Here is a 19,013-nt window from a genome sequence, read left to right as displayed (position 1 = left end):
GCGGTGAAGTTATTAAAATTCTTAAGAATGATGTTTTCTATGCCCTCTCTGGCCTCACTCCTCAGAAGGTTTATGGATCTGACAGTGCCTCCTATCGTAATTAATTAAAATGCCATCTTGATGGCGAGAGACTGACAGATCAGTGGCTTCACTGGTCAGGTACTGATGTCAACTCCACCCATTATACCTCCATGGTATGCGTACTTCCAGCAAGAAGGTATAAGACAGTTTTTTGAAAGGCAGAGATGAAAGAGTTTGACCAGGCTGGGTATCAGCACTGAGTACAGTTTTTAAGGAAAATAGGCATTCCAATTCACCTATAAGCTTTCTGGGGAATCATGGCATAGGGCATAGAAAACATAATTCTTAAAATTTTTAATAACAGGCATAGTGAAGTCAGAGGGAAGATGAGTAGATGGAATATACCCTGAATGTCAGTGGATGACTTACTTTACACTGGACAATATTAATTTTAGGCTTCCTTCTGTAATTTTCATTAAAGTTATCCTGTCTCTAAAAAGATCACATTTGCTCTAAATAGTACCTTTCCTCTGATACTTATATAAAACTCATCCACTACTTTTATCAACTCACTGTTAATGCACAAATATAATGTGGAAAATAAGGCTTTCCTTATAAACTTTCATAATCACTGTGTTTACATTCAATACAATCATTCATCATGTTTTCTACATAAACAAGGTGGAGGTTACAAGCAGGGTAAACTACAACTGTAAATTCTTTGTACATGTTATCTTTTAGTTTATTACTTAAAATAAATCACTGGCTGTCAATCTGCTCTTAACTTCTTCTTCTTCATCTTCCAATTCAGCAGTTTCCTTGCCATCCAAATAACTTCCATTTTCATTTTTTCTGTCAATGTCCATGGAAGGGCTGTTATGAGGTGGTCCCTGAGTAAAAGTATCTGATGGTCTTTGAAGGCTGTCTTCATTAACACAAGGGTCACTCTGGGCTTTCTCAAGAGTTTCTTGTACATCTTCTTCCATAGGAACCCCTCCCTCCTCCATCTTTAGCTTCTTTCTGTTAATTCTTTGCTCAATCAGCCAACGATTATAACCAGAGTCTGACCTTAAGTTCTTTATCTCATAGCCATGAGGTTTGACAAGGGTAGCCTTATGCTGAGTCAAGTTATCTTCCACAGCCTGCTGTACAGCCTCAGCCATGGTCTTAGCTTTGGAGAAAGCATTGCGAATGCAGAAAAGAAGAGTTTGCTTCTGCATCACTACCCGCCCAGGAAACAGCAGCGAAGTAACTTCTCCATGAGGGTTGAGTCCTACAACCAGCCTTCCACACATTACCTGACACCAAAGAAATATCAGTATTTCGATATGCATTTACCATTATACACAAGACACTAAACTTACAAATAAATCCCTCCAAAATTATCTTCAATGTGAGAGTGCTTTGGTACTGAAGTCTAATGCATCAACAGCATCTCCTTAAATAAGTTTAGAAAAGCATACTCACCCTTTCTTCTCGCTCAGTGGGATCCATCACCACATGGCATTTCTCATCATTCTCCATGAAGAAGCCGTAGGTAAGGCAGACAGGCACTTTCCTCATGAAAGTAGGTACTGGCTCCCGCTCCTCTAGGGTGTGCACTGTCACTCGCCCATCTGCTTCCACTGACACGTCTGGCCGGTGGAAGTGTCGAAGGGCTGCCACAGATGCTAAGTTGCATGTATCCCCAAGATTGCCAGCATGATTGAGTACCTGAAAATTTTGTAGAAGCCTTAGGGTTTGTCATGATAATGGATCATAAAACATATTACTCACAATATCTCTTACTGAAACTAACAAACTAATGGGGAGCATATGTCAGGGAGCATGTTGCTTGACTCACTCAGACATATCAGCAATAATGTTTGGTATGGAATATGACAGACAAGCAATATTACTGCATTTTTTTTAACTATAGTTAAAATGTACAGGAAGAAGTATAGAATGGGGAGGCAGTGGCTGAGTGGTCAGCATATGGGTGTGGTGTCCTGGAGGACCCAGGTTCAAGTCTCATCTACCACTACAAGGTGCCAGATTTCAGGTATCACCAAGTGGCCTAAGACTAACCACATGCTGTCCCGATGACCACCTATCAACCTGGATTCTAATGAAACTCTCTCATGAGGATCAAGTGAAGCTCCAAGTGACAACATAAGCTAGGCAAGAATGGCATAATCGCCTGCACCAGTAACGGGCTGGGGCTGACCAAGAGGCCTCATCATGGAAGCCCAGTGGTAAAGGACAAGAACACACACACACACACACAAAAAAAAAAGTGAAAATAGTGAAAAATATGGAAATAGACTATTTAAAATAAACAAGCAGTCTCCAACTTCTGCTGTAGCCTGCTCACAGTCACATCGAGTCGCAGCTGCCACACACTTTCTTCAGCCTGGATACAGAGAGATTCCAGATCAAGGCATCGTGACTCCTTAATGTTGCGATCGAGGATCTGCTGCAGCTCGTCGACCAGGTCATTGGTGCGGCCAGGCTCTAGGTGGGGTGCTGCCATAGGAGACAAGTGCACTGCAATGGACAATTTCCCCTCATTTGGCCGTGAAGGACGAGGTTCCACTACCTCACATGTCACCTGAGGAATGTGGAGAGATTAACATAATCAGTAACAATTTCTTGCCAACTCATGGAATGGAAGAGGCATAACATGTCCCTTGCAGTAACAAGGTTCTGTGATGAGTTTCTATAAATGGTGAGTGAGTGAGTGAGTGAATGAGTGTGAGTGTAATTCACAATGGCCTGATCACGTGTTGGACTCGCAATCGCCAGCAGGTACCCTCCCGACGTGAACAACTGCTCTTTATCGTCGATTTATGGGTACTACCAGGACCTCACACACCACATACCCCATCCCCCTTGCTCAAAGGGTGACAGTAACCACTCCTAATCAACAGAAAGAATCCGGCATGGGTGGGCTCGAACCGCCGCCCTGTCGGGCCGTGAAGCCCGGCAGCGCAGCGCTCTAACCAGTTGCGTGTGTGTGTGTGTGTGTTTACCTAGTTGTGAAATACAGGAAAAGAGCCATACTAGGCTCGTGCTGTCCCGTCTCCATAACGCTTATTATCCAGTTTGGCTTTAAAATCATGAATCGTTTTTGCACGCAGTCTCCTCGTCAAGTCTGTTCCATGTTGTTATACTTCTGAATGGAAAACTGTATTTCTTGACGTCTCTGCTACAGACGCTCTTCTTTAATTTCTTACTATTCCCTCTTGTCTCCCTCCTATCACGTACCACTAAGTCTTTCCAGTCCAATTTCTCCAATCCCTCTTGTATCCTGTATAATGCTTTTAGGTCCCCTCTCTCTCTTCTTCTTTCCAGTGTTGTTAGTCCCAATTTCTCCCGTCTTTCTTCATAAGTATGTTCTCTCAGAGTTTCCGGTAGTTTAGTTGCTGCTCTCTGTATTCTTTCCAACTTTCTAATTTCTTTCTTCAATCTAGGTGATCACACTAATGCTGCATATTCTAGTCTTGGACGTATCATCAATGTTATTAGTTTCTTCAACATTTCTTCATCTAGATATGCAAATGCTGCTTTTGTGTTTCTAAGAAGATCGTATGTTTCCCCAGTTATCTGATTTATATTCTTTCCAAAAGATAACTTGTCTGTTATGATCACTCCCAGATCTTTTTCCTCTGTTTTTTTCATGATTTTTTCATTACTCGAGAGTAGTTCCCCGATATTCCAACACTACACTACACTTCTTTGTACTGAATGTCATTTCCCATTTGCGTGACCATTCACTTATTCTATCAGGATCCTGGCTTAGGACTACACAGTCTTCCTCATTAGCCACCCTCCTCATTATTTTAGCATCATCAGCAAACATATTCATATAGCTTGTCACCCCTTCTGTCATGTCATTTATATATATTGTGTGTGTGTGTATTTACCTAGTTGTAGTTTTACAGGGCCTGGGCTTATGCTTGTGTGGTCCTGTCTCCATATCTATATTTGTCCAGCTTTTCCATAAAGTTATGCACACTCTTCACTGATACTACATCCTCACTTAGTCTGTTCCAAACCTCTATGTTTCTTTGCGGGATGCTATATTTTTTTGTCTATCAAGCATCTTCCTTTTCTCAATTTTTTTACTGTGTCCTCGTGTGTTGCTGGTGTTTCTTACTTCTCTTAGTAGTAACTCCTCATTATCTACTTCTTCCATTTTATTCCATAATTTATAAATTTGTATTAGGTCTCCCCTTTCTCTTCTTTGTTCCAATGTTGGCAAGTCCATTTCCTTTAATCTTTCTTCATATGACAATCCCTCCACTTTTGAACAATTTTCGTTGCCATCCTTTGTATTCTTTCTAGTTTTTTTTACGTGTGTGTGTGTGTGTGTGTGTGTGTGTGTGTGTGTGTGTGTGTGTGTGTCATTCACCATGGCCTGATCATGCGCTGGAGTCATGATTGCTAGCCAGTACCCTCCCAAAATGAGCTTGGACCTCAGGTGATGAATCTTTGGGTATGGCTAGAATCTCACACCACGCTTATATACACCTGGGAAATGAATCGCAACCCTGTCTGACACCTAGTACCCATTCACTGCCCATCTGTCTCAACTTCATCTTGGAGTTGAGCCCAAGAACTCTTGGCTGTGAGGCGAGTGTGCTACGTGCACTACGGAAATATTTTTAACAAGTTTTAACAAGCAAGTATATTATATGCTTCCTAGGAATCCCATGGGCTTCATAATAAGGCTCGGAAGGTGCCACAGCACCCACAGACTACAGAATGGAGACCCTTCCTATAGTGTGTACCCTGGCTCTCACTTCTCACCTGTGCCAGTACCCTTGTTTCCCCAAGGGTGGCTGTGCATGAACCATAGTCCTTGCCAAAGTTGAGGGTGATGTCCCGCACCTCCAGAAACTTTCTGTTGTCGTAACGAAGGCCAGCATATATAGAAGACACCAGTGAGGTCCTCTCACATGTACTCAGTGGGACCTCCCGCATCTTCGAAAGATCAGCTGCTATTTCTCAGGAAGTTCCCTGTCAAAGGCCACAAGAGATGTTACTTGTTTACTTTTTAAACAATGTATGACAGAAAACTGTTTAAATTTGGCTTAATTTTTTTACCATTAAATTGTAGACAACAGTCCTTTAAGACAAAGTAGTTGATAGGGGAAATATTAAGATGAGCTGGCACTGACAATAATGGTGCAGTGCAAAGCGTGTCACATAAATTTGTAAACAATTAAACTTTGCAAATCTCACAAAATTAAATTTAAGCTAATCTAACCTAACCTAACATAATTCAATCTAACAAACCCATTGCCAAAATAGGGTAATATTGAAGAGAGGGTAGCCACGTCTTGCAAAGTTAATACTCACAATATGGATTCTTTTTTGGTCCCTGAATGCAGTGCAGCAACAAATGACTCCTGGAAAGCAGAAGGGGGGGGTTGAGGGGAGCGAAGTCCCCCATTAAGGGGGTCAAGGGGGGCGAACCCCCACTGTTAGGAAGGTTACGTTAGGTTAAGGGGAGAGTACGCCGCTGAACATTAAAACAAAAGTTGAAAATATACAAAATTGAGTTACATGTTGTCCCAACATCTACTGACTTTGAGGCATCGAGTGGGAGTGTAATATTTTGTCTACCATAAATTTAAATGCCCTGGGTGAAGGGATTTAAATTCCCCACGTGTTGGTGTGACGCGCTGGGAGTCATTACTGTGTGCTTTTTGCAATGAATAATATATAATAATCACATATCAATGTATTCTAGTGAATCTCACTACTCAGTTGGCGCCTCTTGTCTTGGCACGCTGCCACTCAGGGACACCGCTCCACGACCTCCACCCTCAGTGCATGGGGAACGCTAGTTGGAAGGGAACCTCAGCTGCATACACTGAACAAGGACTGGAACTCAGAGAGAAAAGAAGGATAACACCAATGAAGGGGAAGAAAAGGAAGAGGAAAGAGGATAATGGAAGTACCAGTGAGGAACATGTACCAGGGAACTTTTAGACCAAAGCTGGCAACAATAAGGGGCTTGGTGCATCCTGACACCCTCACCCTTAAACAACTAATACCTTTTATGAGGGGGAACCAGGTGCCATATCATTATGTACGTGCATTGGTATTTGATTATTGAACTGATAGCAGTTATATAAAGGCAGGTTTGCAGCACGAAAATGGAAGCAAACTTTAATTGCGTTATTCTCAAAAGTAGGTATAAATAAATTTTGAAATTATCAACGCTTTTATTTTTTGCAAGACATTAGCACTATCGTGCACGTGAACGTGACATACGCGTGCAATGGTTTCCGTACGTTGTAAAAAAAAAATGGAATGTATGAAATTTCCCTACATCTAAGTAACTGTAAGGAATTTCCCTACATCTAGGGTATTTTTCAACCCCTCATAACTCAAAAACTATGCATTAGCGACGCATTTCATGTTTACCACCACATTCCCCGAAGTCTCATTGGCCCCCTAGCCAATTTTGGTTGCGAGGGGTGAGTATGGGCAAACACTAGAATAATACCATTGAGGCTAACGTTGTAATTGTTGACGGCCCTCGTAGACCGCTGCATCAGCGGCGGAGCAGGGCCTGAAACCTCATCAACGGTAAACGGTAAACGGTGGCGGGCATTTCACCTTTAGGATAAGTAAGAAAGTATCCGACTTATTATGACTGGAGTCGGTCACCACACAGACAGGTTATTCAATAAATCAGACATAGACCCACTCACTATGGCGAGATTCTGACTTCTTCCAGAGTAACATTACCTCCAAATATAGCCGATCCCTCGCCCCGCTGCTCCTTACACCTCGCCGCCAAGTGTAAACAATAACACTTCCATGTGGCCCAAGACAAGAGGCGAGATTGAATATATTTTTTCTTTCTTTCCTGTCCCTTTTTATTATTAGTTTCCATATAATGAATGTCATTAAATAAGTTATGCTAGAATAATATAGCTGACTTATTTGATTATCAATTAAAGATCCAATACGATAGGCACCTAATCGATGATCAAAACATAGCAGGTGATCTAGAAAAAAATATACTATTTAAAGACAAACACGGAGATGTAGTTTTCAATAAATAAATAAATAACATAGTGTGGCCCCGCTCGTCACTTGTTCCAGTCCCTCCGCTGCCTGGCGCCTGGCGGGGCGTGAGGCTCAAGGGGAACATGCCCCAGTGGCCCCAGCCTGCAGCTTGTATTCCCCTCATAGGCCAGGTAACTCTGCATCGTCACAGAGACTAATATACTCTTGTCCCTTTGTTCACGAATCCATGAAAGTGACTAGCCCTATCATCTTCAAGAGTAAATATTCATTAGCTTCACTTGATTAGTGGTGTGTGAAATCCCGTGGATTTCAGCTATATAGTTTGACCGTTATGTCAGTGTTGGTGAATTACTGGACGAGGCGGAACAGCCGTGAGTGTGTTATACTGTGCTAGGAGGTGAGGACGAAGGCGACGTCCTCTGATCAGACAGTGCAAGGTAAGGCAAAATCAATATCACCCATGGAGGCTGCATTTCCCTTCTCGCCACACGGTGTAGATCTGCTGAACCATTGCTCTGACAAACTGAAATGGCTCACAAGACATAACTTACCCACGTAATGCTAATCATGTTCATTTACTCTAAAGTAATAACACTGAGGAGAAAGAAAAGACAGGAACAGGAAGATCGATCGTGCAAGCCGCAAAAGAATGCCTTAGAATATATATATATATATATATATATATATATATATATATATATATATATATATATATATATATATATATATATATATATATATATATATATATATATATATATATATATATATATATATATATATATATATATATATATATATATATATATATAGCTTGCCTTCAGCTCTAGGTAAAGCTACGTGTAGCTGCAGCTACACTCCCAACTACAATCAATCAAGAAAATGCTGCGTCCCCTAACAATGTTAACTTGCAAATGGTTATCATTGGTATTAAACTTCAATTCTTCGAGACACCTATGGCTCGATGGGTCTCATTGGTGAGGTATGCACTGACCCGTGGATTGTGACAGGTACACTGGATTCACTAACATGAGCTAGAAAACCTTTAGAGCAGGAATACTTACCTTTGATGATGCCAGACCCTTATTGGGTTGCTCAGTATGGTCACATACCCTCTTCGCTTGAATGTCGAAATCATAGTCACCTGTTCTATTTAATATAAAATATATTATATATTTTAGGGGTATTATAAGGCCGGTATAGAAAACACTGAGGGGCTGCTCCTCTAGCATCCAAATACCATACGGCCCTGTGTTTGTATGAAAGATTAAGAAGTGGCTTCTCTCTCTCTCTCTCTCTCTCTCTCTCTGAGAGAGAGAGAGAGAGAGAGAGAGAGAGAGAGAGAGAGAGAGAGAGAGAGAGACAACGTTGCATTTTTTTAATATATTGGCAATCACCTGGTGTGAAACAAATGCATAGTTAACCACGTATAATTTATCATTTCTTCAAGAAAATTAAGTTATACCACAAAATGTTAACAAGTTAAAATAAAACCAGAAATTTATTGCAATGACTTAGCGCATAGATTTTGAACCACATAACTATCTTTTATTTATCTGAAAATTAGCCTAAACAGTATGATAAAGAAATAGAATTACAACTTAGCACTTGCACAAACATTAAATTAAGAAAGTTAATACCGTGATGTGAAGTAGGTAATATATTGTTACATTAACATTAAAGAAAAAAAGTAGACATAATAATGATTAAATTTTAACAACCCGTGACCACAACTACCAAAGTACTGCGGGGCCGTACCCAGGTGGGGAGGTCGGGGGGGTCGGACGACCTCTCTACCCCCTCTGCTGAAAGGTTTACTTTCAGAGAAAATCAAAAGACTCAAAACGAAAAACTGGGACTTTTCTGTTACATTTTTGGTGAAGTAAGCTATTGAGGATTTTTCTTGTTATTCTTATTCCATTAATGGTCTATATATAGCTGAATAAACAGCAGGAAAATGCATCCAGAAATGTTTTTTTTTTTTTTTTAAATCCCGACTCTCCCAGCTGATTTGGATCGCTTCGCTCGCCACTCGCCCCTTTTCAAGTGATTACAAAGGTCCACATTTAGTGGAAAAAGACCTCCCTCCCTTTTACAGCTCTGGATACGGCCTGTACTATGCAAAAAGATGAATGTACGCTAGCAATAACAATGCAATGTCGTCAGAAATGTCTGCATGTAACCCCAAATTATGAATTTTACCTAATCAGCTTCTGACGCCAACCAGGTCTAAAGTCCTTTCTCTCGGCAGGATGCGTATGCTTGGCCTGAGCGTGTGGCTATTCCTCAACCTGGTGTTCCTCGGCATGGGCTCCTACTTGTACCTGCTGTGGGCCCAATATTGGCGCTATGCCCGAACTGCACAGATTGCCAGCATACCAGACTCCTCCTGGCCCGAGGGTGTGTGCGTGTGTATGTGAGAGAGAGAGAGAGAGAGAGAGAGAGAGAGAGAGAGAGAGAGAGAGAGAGAGAGAGAGAGAGAGAGAGAGAGAGAGAGAGAGAGAGAGAGAGAGTGTGCACGTGTGTGTGTGTGTGTGTGTGTGTGTGTGTGTGTGTTACAAGGATAAAAGGAGTTTGCAAGAATCCAGTAGGCTTACATAAGGCAGATTCTGAGAGCTTGTCGTTCATAATCTGACAACTCTTTCCTTAAATCTTTCCAGCCTCCATTTGGAGTAAAATTATTAACTGTAGGCACGTGACTGCTGAGCTTGTCTCACTTAATTGCCCACTAACCTATTTGTAAACTAATTTCTATCTTGCCTTCGGTGGTGCATAGCTTTAAAATATTCCTGTAAGAAACTCCTCTTAGACATCCCTATAAAAAAAACTATAGATCGCCCAGCCAGGTCAGTGTGTTGAATGCTCGTAATAAACCACTGTCACTAAGGGAAAGAAAGCGTAATGATCACCGGGGCTGTGATGAAACGCAGTGACAAGTTGAAAGGTGACTTGCCACAGTTAATAAGATTTTATTTGGTCAAAATATAGTATATATCTTATGATTGCTTAATGATGGTGATTGTGTTCTCCTGCTTTCTTCTGGAGGCGTATTATCGGCTACTTTATCTGCATATTATAAATCAATTCTTTATTACTTATTTATGTACGTATATATATATATATATATATATATATATATATATATATATATATATATATATATATATATATATATATATATATATATATATATATATATATATATATATATTGCAAATAGTCATCATTCTTATCTATATCACCATAAAACTGCGACCAAAAGGAAACTGCAATGCATTGCAATTTTCTTTCGGTCGCAATTATGTTATTTCGACATCTGCTGTTATAGTGACTCTCGCAGGGGAAGATGATCCGGAGCCAAGGCCAGGCAAACCGAGGTTCCACTCAAACCTCGCACCACTTAATCTTCCACTGCCACCCCGCCCTTCCCCGCCTCCGCCCCCCACCACCACACCCACCCCGCCCACGGCCCCGCCAACCACTCGAGAACAGCTGCTTCAGGAAGTACAGCGTCACAAGGTTGATATTTTCGTGCGCCTCCGGAGACTACAGAAAGATAGAGGCAGTATTCTGGTGAAGGTGAGAGATAAATGAGAATATATGGCACCGATAGAGAAGGCAACTATGTAGTCAGTATGCTTACAAATGGGTCGTACGGTTCATGCTGAAAATAAGACGGGCCACGGTAAAAACAAAATGAAATAACACTGATACTGAAACATAGTGTGGGCGGGAGAGAGGCTGCGGTGAGGGCGTGACTATATTAAGGGGAGAGAGAGAGAGAGAGAGAGAGAGAGAGAGAGAGAGAGAGAGATAACCTGCGGCTTTTATGCAGCAAGAGAACCGCTACGAGGTGCTGTACAGAGGGCGGCGGAGGCGAGGTCCCATCACCAGCGAGGAGTTGCTGTGTGCCCTGCGCGAGGCGGGGGTGCGGACGCTAAGAGACGGAGATGAGCCTTTCACCTCACAGGGCGTCTCCAAACACTTCCCGAGGCAAGTATGGAGCTCCTATTCGACCAGACAGTCACCATGTACTCCACTTAACTACCTCCATCAGTAGCTACCCTGACTAACAAATTTTTCCACGGCTGCTGCAGCAAATAATATCTATTTAAGGACACCCTGGCAGTCAGCTCATCAAATATAAATTCAGAGATTAAGTGCTATAATAGTTGAAGGAGAGATACAATTATTTTCGTCTGCAAACAGTTTCGTATCCCATCTAGTGCTTGGGCAATGTTCTCCGTCCCCACATTTTATTGTCTTATTGTCCAGGGGGAGGTACTGCCCCCTCCCTTGTGCTTTCCTTCCTACCATTGTATCTTTTTAGTTTCATGGTGCTACCTACACATGTATTAATAGTTGTATAATTACACTCTGTCCTACCTGGGGGTTGGGATGGCATGTTCCTCCCTTCTCCCTTGTTGTTTACCTGCAACAATGAACTATCAATCAATCAATCAATCAGGATCAAAGGTGGGGGGGGGGGCTCCCGTGGTCCCGTGGTAGAGTCTCGGCCTTGCGCTTCGGCGGGGTGCCTGGAGCGTATGAGTTCGAGACCTAGCAGTTACCATGGGGATGGAAAGGTGGGCTCTTTCCGACACCCTCAGCCCCGTTGTTGGGCCTCCTCCTTGAAAGAATTGGGTATCTTTCTACCGGCCGTCTAGGGGGTTGCGCGGCATGCTCCTCCTTCCTCCCTTGGGGTATATCCCCATCGAAAAAAGAGAAAAAAAAAGAAAAAAAAAGATCAAAGGGAACTTAGGTTCTTTTCCTAATATGCCAGACTATGTAAGGCATCATACCTCAAATATTTCGATGTAACGATTTAGTCAGGAAGCTGTACTGGGTTTTCCGTTGTGGTCACAGCTAATTTGTTTATGGAAGTGACGTTATTTCACCCCTCCCTGAGAAATACTCTTAGCGGATGTTAATTTAAGGACAAACAGGATGGGATGAAACAACATTGTCTGAAGACACTGCCGTCCTTTCCTGCAAGACAAGCTACGAAAAGGGAAACATTTAAAGTTTTCAAACGTTCAATTTAACTCCCTTCTTACAGTCCAACGCGACCGCTGAACCCCTTCTGATCCTACAGCACTGGCCTCCTGGAAGGACGACACTTCAACACGTGCGTAGTGGTGTCTAGCGCTGGAGGCAACAAGGGCTCTCATCTCGGAACCTTTATCGGCAAGTGTCATCTAGACTTATGAAAAGTAATTGCGCTAAACTTTGTCAACTAATAAATTTCAGACTGCAACCAAATTCATTTTCACTATAGAGTTGCTGTACGATGATGGAATAAGATCCCACCTTCAACGGTTCAATGCAACACGATTAAATATCACTGATGAATCTTTGCAAATCTTTCTTAGATTCGCACGACGCTGTAGTGCGTTTCAACGATGCGCCAACGGTCGGTTTTGAAGGTGACGTGGGCTCTAGGACGACTCTGAGGATCGTCAACTCGAAGATTTTGGTGAAGCCTGACTTTAAGTTTTGGGACTCTCCTCTCTACAAGGACGTGGCAGTACTAGCATGGGACCCCTGCCACTACTCCTGTGACCTGAATGAGGTGAGAGAGAGAGAGAGAGAGAGAGAGAGAGAGAGAGAGAGAGAGAGAGAGAGAGAGAGAGAGAGAGAGAGAGAGAGAGAGAGAGAGAGAGAGAGAGAGAGAGAGAGAGAGAGAATCCCCTTTACCAGCCTCAATCGTTTCTGTTTCACCTACAGTGGTACAAGAATCCAGACTTTGACTTTTTCCCCGCGTATTTCCGCCGCCGTCTGATGCTGCCATATGAAGACCTCCACATGTTACACCCAGCCTCCATGTGGAACATCTGGGACGTACTGCAGCGGTACACCCCTGACTCCCGCCTCCTGCCTAACCCTCCTTCGTCAGGCTTCCTGGGTAAGCGAAGTTTAAACACATTCAAAGTAAAGAAATAAGTTGCTTAATAATAATAAAGTATAGTAGATAAAAAGGTAGTACAATAGATTAATCTATTTCTCTCTCTATCTATGTGCATATATAACAACTCTAAACGAACTTATCCCCACGATCTCAGTTTGATAGTCGGGATAATACAAATGGTAAATATATAATAATAAATACATAACTCATTGAAATCGTCCTGCTGTATGTACCTCTTTGTAACAGGAATAATGATCATGTTGGCGCACTGCGAGAGCGTAGATGTTGTGGAGTTCGTGCCATCGCTGCGAATGACGTCGCAATGCCACTACTGGTCACCTGACAACGATACTACTTGTACCTTCGGCGGCTGGCATCCCACAGACACAGAGAAGCTGACGTGTCTCACACTCAACAGAGCCGGTGATTTTGACACCTACGCTCGAGGATTTGTCAGGATACCTGGCTTTAAGACTATTACCTGCCCTACTCATAGCCCAGCCAGGTAGTGACGCCAAATACTGGGACATTAAATAAGATCTATACATAATATATATTAAGTGTCACTTGTTACTGTATATATTATGTTATGTATCTATTGTTATAGTGAACACTACGAGTTCACACCCTCTTTGCCTGCTTACCAATCTCTTTCAATATTTGTACATCGTTCATGCTATGACAATTTGAAAATATGCATATGTTGTACAGCCGATACCTGAACATCTCAACAAAGGCTTAGAATAGTGGACAGTGTTATTTTACATTGCTTCCTTCTGAATTCATGTGCTAGACATTAGCAGACATCTAGGTTTCTGACATGATTCGGACGGTAAATGCAACAAAACACTTTATTACACCACAACTCGTCAAATAACTGCCGATGCGAATAAAGATGACTGCTGGAGGCTACCTAACCTATATAGAGAGGTCTCTCATTCAATTCTTAATAAGATTAGTATTTCATTAGACATTTGCTAAATCATATTCAGGAGCCATATGTATGCAGGACGCCTTTATCAACGATTTTCCAGAACAACCTTGCTGAGTTTTGCACATTTATTTTATGCATTACAAGCATTTCTGAGCACAGTTGATTAGCATACAATAAAAAGTCATAGGTGGTTGAGAACGAGCCCTTATAAAGGTAGTCACTAGTCACTACCGAATGGTGACAATAGAGCAGTGGTTCTTAACCTGGAGCATGTGTAACCCCATGGGGTACGACACCTTACACCTGGGGTTACGAGACATGTTTAGCAATAATTCAGTATCATATTTATATAAGGGGTCGGTAATTATTTCTAATTATTTTGTCTCAGATGTTTTAACCACCTTGAGTCCAACGGTTTTAAATCAAAGTACAATAATTTGTATTGTATATTAGTTAATTACCGTCATAATTATATATTTTTTTCCTGATCGGCGGTACAAGATAAATTCATGAGATCTCAAGGGGTACGGGCACTAAAAAAAGGTCAAGAACCACTGCAATAGTTGTACGTTCCTACATGGAGACGACCAAGGGAGGCGACAGTATTAGTTAATGAATGAAAGTTTGGTCGACATCCTGTTTCAGGATGATTACAGTGAAAGCAAACCTGTCAAACAGATAATACACGCCTACTCGATTAGACATTATGAGTAAGCAAAGTGAAGTTGGTCGTTGTGCTACTCTCACGCCAGAGAGAGAGTGTTCAAGGTACGAACAACTTATTCCTGTTGTCCTTTACTATACAAACCGCTACACAGCCTAATAATCATACAATACCTTGGTAAGGGTGTTAGGAAGGCCGAGTAGTCACCACTCACTACAACCTCCAACTTGCGTGGGCTTGTTCCAAAGCAAACATATTTTTCAAAGATAATGTAACTGAATGCTGGAAAAATTCGTTAAGTGGCAGGGCTGAGGTGAGTGCTTATCCTGACCCTACCAAGGTATTGTATGTTTCTTTGGTTGGTCAATGGTTAGCTTTGTAAGGGCCAGAAATTAGCTGGACGAAAGTGATATAAAAAGACGCACCATACGTTATCATTATATCTCCATGGTAGTGGCTATATATATACTTCCCAAACTAGACAAAACCAGTGGAAGACAAGCACCTCCCATCTCCTGTACTGTATTTTTTTTGGCAACAATAAAAAAAAGATCAACCCGTCAACAGCAATTAAATCATTATCATTATATCTTTTAAAAAATGTTTCCACCCTGACACTGTGTTCATGGGTGGATCTAGCTAGTCTAATGCTTGCTTTGAAACGACAGTGTCTAATTTATTATTTTTACAGCAATGGAAGCAGCCAAAGGGCAACAAAAACAACACAAAAAAGCCCGCTAATGCGCTGTTCCAGCCAAATGAGTAGGCTACAGAGCGAGTGACCAAAAGGGAGGGTCAATTTCGATTAATTATTAATCGAAGTTGTATGCTTTACAAAACTACATTTCCTTATCAACAATAATTGAAACTAAACAGCACTATATCGTTAGTACAAACCATTATCCCAGGGGATGAACAAAACTCCAGCAGCTTGTATGAATTATCCCAGCAAACAGGAGAACCTGAGACGGCAGCGACCCCTCACGTAGGCGTAGCACTTCTGCCTGCACGGAGTCGGTGCAAAAATGGAGGTCAAGGCGTTGTCCTGCTGGTTGTCCCCGCCACAGTTGTAAACAGTCCGACAGTTTCCATTATTGTCCAAACGCTTACACTGGCCCACACAATCGCCCTGTTACAACAGATTACTGAATAAGGGCTAATTTGCTTTTGCTGTTTTTTTGAAAAGATTATTTTTTCTTATTTACTTAACACATTGAATAGTTATCTGCTGTAAAGACTCACCGTTGTTCGTGCGAAGACGAGACCTATGCATGCCGTCGCCACCAATATAACTATTGCTGTTGCTACCAGCCGAGTCATTCCTTCTGGATGTCCAAAATTGACACGAACAGTTCTGCAATGCAAAGGTAAAGCTACACCGCGAGAACTTTCTGTGCCAGTATGTAAGCAATACAACGGAAAAAAAAGTAAATTACTCATTGAAGTTGTAATTAAGACCTGTTTCCTTATGCGAAGCAATCTGTGACTCTTTAATATTCTAATATGACAGGACTCAACCCACCTTGTCCACAATAAGTGAACACACCGGCTAAAGGACAGTTCTTATTAATGACTGGCCGTCACGAATCACGTACAACTGAGCTGACTTACTGCCTGGCACCACCGCTCTGAGCCTTCTCGTCGCCTCACCAGTCACCAGTGCTACCACGGAGACTCGAGAGTTGAGTGCCACCAACCACTATACTGCGAATGTCTATTTGTAACTTCCAAAGAACTGAGAACATGACAAGACATCTTACTTTGTTTTAGTTAATGATCGAGATCAGAAAAAAACGCCGTTCACGAAGTGCTGTACGTGTAGACGAAAGAGGGGTTAAACATGCATGCAGTGACTTCACTGTGAACCCTTGATAGACATTGTTGCAGGTATATCCATTTTCGCTCCAGAGATAACGATTATTTGTATAAGCAATGCAAATGAACTGGCGAAGCTTGAATGGAGCTATGTAGCTACGTGCGCCTCCACATTAACCCTAGCTGTCAAGGCCTTTAAAGTTTCGTGATGCAGGTTTAATAGCTATTAATTCGGACATGATATAAATGTATAAACCTCAACTCACAAACACTTAAAAGGAGCACCGAATGAAAAAAAAAAAAATCTATGTTCAACACAGATCACATCATATTTATTAACTACACGTCATTCCCTGTAATCCTCTTGCTCTATGTGATAACCCAATCGATCATCTAATCCCACATTTTCAAACTAATTAAGTTGATTAAGAAAAGAAGGTGTTTCTTCTACGTTTCTTACATCACCATCCTTACAATGTCATTCATAGTTTATGGTCTCAAAAGGCGGCTTATTTGCCAAGGAGAGACGGAGGAGTGGCATCGCCTTGGATAGAGTATCGACAACCTATATAAGATTTGGACGCCATATTTGGCCCTGTTTTTCGCCGCGCTTTTCGAACACTCACACGCTCTCTCTTGTATTTCTGTTTCAGAGCCATACAAGTCATCCACTGTAGCTGAGCACACTTGTGTCAGACCTGCACACCTTCCCCTAACAGCCAGCTGGAAGTCACCAGCCAGTGAGCTCTGGAAAATAAAATGAAACAGTTTGTGTCTACACCAACAAGTGTCGCCAACCCGCCATTAGGCCCTTATACTTTACCATAATTTGGTCACCAGTCCGCTTCTTCAGGCGAGCTCGATCGGTACACTTCGGTTTGGTGGTGGTGCCCGAAGCGGTGTTGTAAAGTCCGCCACACTCCGGTAGGTATAACGCCCCGAAGCGATGTTGTTAACTGGAGTGCCTTCTCAGCCTCAATTTAGCCCCGCAGCTGGGCAACCGCCAGCATCTCAAACTGGGCGGAATGAGCTTTCCAGGCCACCTTTCCGTCGCACTCCGCTGGCTTAATTACGCCTCCCAGAACGCCGGGAAGTCGAGGGACTTCAGGGTGGAGGGAGAGGTACGTACGCGGGCCGAGAGCCGCCCGACCCGGGGGGAGAGAGGGGGTGAGGGAGACAATGGGGCGGGTTGAACGGGTACGAATCTGCAGCTAGCCGGGCCCATAGGAGCCGTTCCGATAGTTCCCCAACCTCCTCCGGCAGTCACCGGCTTTGATACGACGCTGCGAAGCTGGGCTTCCCCGCCAAGGTCTCCAGACAGAATCCAACAGGTCAGCCACACCGGTTTCCACTGCGACCTCCCTCTGCGACTGCGACGATGCCATCTCTCCGCCTCCACCTCCTCTCTCAGGCCCTGATCCTCATCTTCCAGAGTCTGCACCTTCTCCAGCAGTTCGGTCACTCTGCACGCTGTCACATGCCTGGTCCGTGTACTGCTGCATTTCCACCTTCAGAGACGAGAGGTTGCTCTGCAGCACCCGACAAGATGGCAGAAAGAGCGCCTGCCTTGCCTGCATCTCGACAAGATGGGGCGCCTGCTCCTACGCCTTCTGAGGTTGCTCGCGTGCCTTGGCAGCCTGTGCCATTTCCTTCCCCGTTCACACTGTGCCGACTCTGGGCCACGACAACCCAGCGACTTTTCCATTTGACAAGTTGGTTCCCACGCTCCAAGAAGGGGGGGGAGGTTTTATTGGGGTCTTGGTGTCTTGCCGACTGTCTGGGACATTCTGCCAACTAGTTGCCTGCATGTCGTATTAACCCCCACGACTCCAAACTCCCGTCACGACGTCGGCGCAGCATTCGGCAAGTCTCAAGACCTCTTTGAAGACATGCCCGACCCTTTCACATCAACACCCAAGACCTCGTGTACCCTAGAGTCGTGGGTAGTCGTGGCCTAGAGTCGGCACAGTGTGAACGGGGCTTCACGGCCGCCATCATGACTCAGCGCCTCTCATTGTTCACTTCACTGATCCACACTCACTGACATCACTGGTTACGCCACCCCCTTTAACCCACCAACACTGGGCAGGCAGGCGGCGTGCTTAAACACAGCTGGGTAGTGAAAGCCAGAACAGGTCGAGACCAGCTCCTTCAGGGACGCCACACTCACAGCGGGCCGGAACACAGGTCCCCTTCTGTGTTCCGGCAAGGCAGGGGCACAAGGAAACGCACGCTAAACGTGTTCCTCGTTTAATGGTAAGTTCTAAACACCGTACACTGATCCTCTAGGCACAAGTAAAGGAAATCCAGGCACAAGGGGGACGACAGATGCACACGAGCGCACAGGGCTGCAGGCAGACGCACGTGTCATGCTCTCGTCTCTGAAGCAACCTCTCTCGTCTTGGGGCGCCCACCGTGCCACCTATAATGTCCCTGTCACACTTTCGACATGTTGGACGACGTATGAGCTGCGTGCTGATTTTGGCCAACACGTCGATCGGCGCACTTCGAACTTTTTGCCTTCTCTAGCGAGTGTGTACCGAGCTCATAGTGTGTGAGCTGCGTGTTACGACGTGTTGCGTCGAGTTAGTGATTTTCCAATGCTTTTCCGGCGTGTGAGCTGCGTGCGCATTGCGAACTCT

General features: G+C 43.4%; 2 protein-coding genes and 1 long non-coding RNA gene across 10 annotated transcripts; 1 reads left to right on the top strand and 2 right to left on the bottom strand.

The window, feature by feature from the left end:
* Window positions 1-360: 360 nt before the first annotated feature.
* LOC126999041 (uncharacterized) lies at window positions 361-6,860 on the bottom strand. Of its 6 annotated transcripts, none has more exons than XM_050861413.1 (6): window positions 6,766-6,838; window positions 5,365-5,414; window positions 4,813-5,022; window positions 2,375-2,611; window positions 1,489-1,734; window positions 361-1,319 (listed from the first exon to the last, which is right to left on the bottom strand). In XM_050861413.1, the coding sequence occupies exons 3-6, from the start codon at window positions 4,984-4,986 to the stop codon at window positions 771-773; spliced, it is 1,206 nt and encodes a 401-aa protein (XP_050717370.1). In that variant the 5' UTR covers window positions 4,987-5,022; window positions 5,365-5,414; window positions 6,766-6,838; the 3' UTR covers window positions 361-770. The 6 variants fall into 6 exon arrangements, with proteins under 6 accessions (XP_050717370.1, XP_050717372.1, XP_050717371.1 ...); XM_050861415.1 differs by lacking the exon at window positions 5,365-5,414 and adding an exon at window positions 6,521-6,633 and having other exon boundaries at window positions 6,766-6,837; XM_050861414.1 differs by lacking the exon at window positions 6,766-6,838 and adding an exon at window positions 5,769-6,487.
* Window positions 6,861-7,012: 152 nt separating this feature from the next.
* On the top strand, window positions 7,013-13,709 carry LOC126999040 (beta-galactoside alpha-2,6-sialyltransferase 2-like). Of its 3 annotated transcripts, none has more exons than XM_050861410.1 (8): window positions 7,013-7,220; window positions 9,302-9,450; window positions 10,391-10,629; window positions 10,886-11,043; window positions 12,146-12,237; window positions 12,423-12,622; window positions 12,778-12,955; window positions 13,205-13,709. In XM_050861410.1, exons 2-8 carry the CDS (start codon window positions 9,303-9,305, stop codon window positions 13,465-13,467), a joined length of 1,278 nt encoding a protein of 425 aa, XP_050717367.1. In that variant the 5' UTR covers window positions 7,013-7,220; window position 9,302; the 3' UTR covers window positions 13,468-13,709. The 3 variants fall into 3 exon arrangements, with proteins under 3 accessions (XP_050717367.1, XP_050717365.1, XP_050717366.1); XM_050861408.1 differs by having other exon boundaries at window positions 10,379-10,629; XM_050861409.1 differs by lacking the exon at window positions 7,013-7,220 and adding an exon at window positions 7,253-7,487 and having other exon boundaries at window positions 10,379-10,629.
* Window positions 13,710-14,003: 294 nt separating this feature from the next.
* On the bottom strand, window positions 14,004-16,245 carry LOC126999043 (uncharacterized). The gene is made up of 3 exons (XR_007753109.1): window positions 16,079-16,245; window positions 15,799-15,910; window positions 14,004-15,685 (listed from the first exon to the last, which is right to left on the bottom strand). It is a non-coding gene; the product is annotated as an uncharacterized LOC126999043 (long non-coding RNA).
* Window positions 16,246-19,013: the final 2,768 nt, after the last annotated feature.

This window comes from Eriocheir sinensis, chromosome 15 (genome assembly GCF_024679095.1).
Source record: "Eriocheir sinensis breed Jianghai 21 chromosome 15, ASM2467909v1, whole genome shotgun sequence".
In the NCBI taxonomy this organism is placed as follows: domain Eukaryota; kingdom Metazoa; phylum Arthropoda; class Malacostraca; order Decapoda; family Varunidae; genus Eriocheir; species Eriocheir sinensis.
Note: the sequence above shows the minus strand (reverse complement) of the source record. Positions and strands in the feature narration are given on the sequence as shown.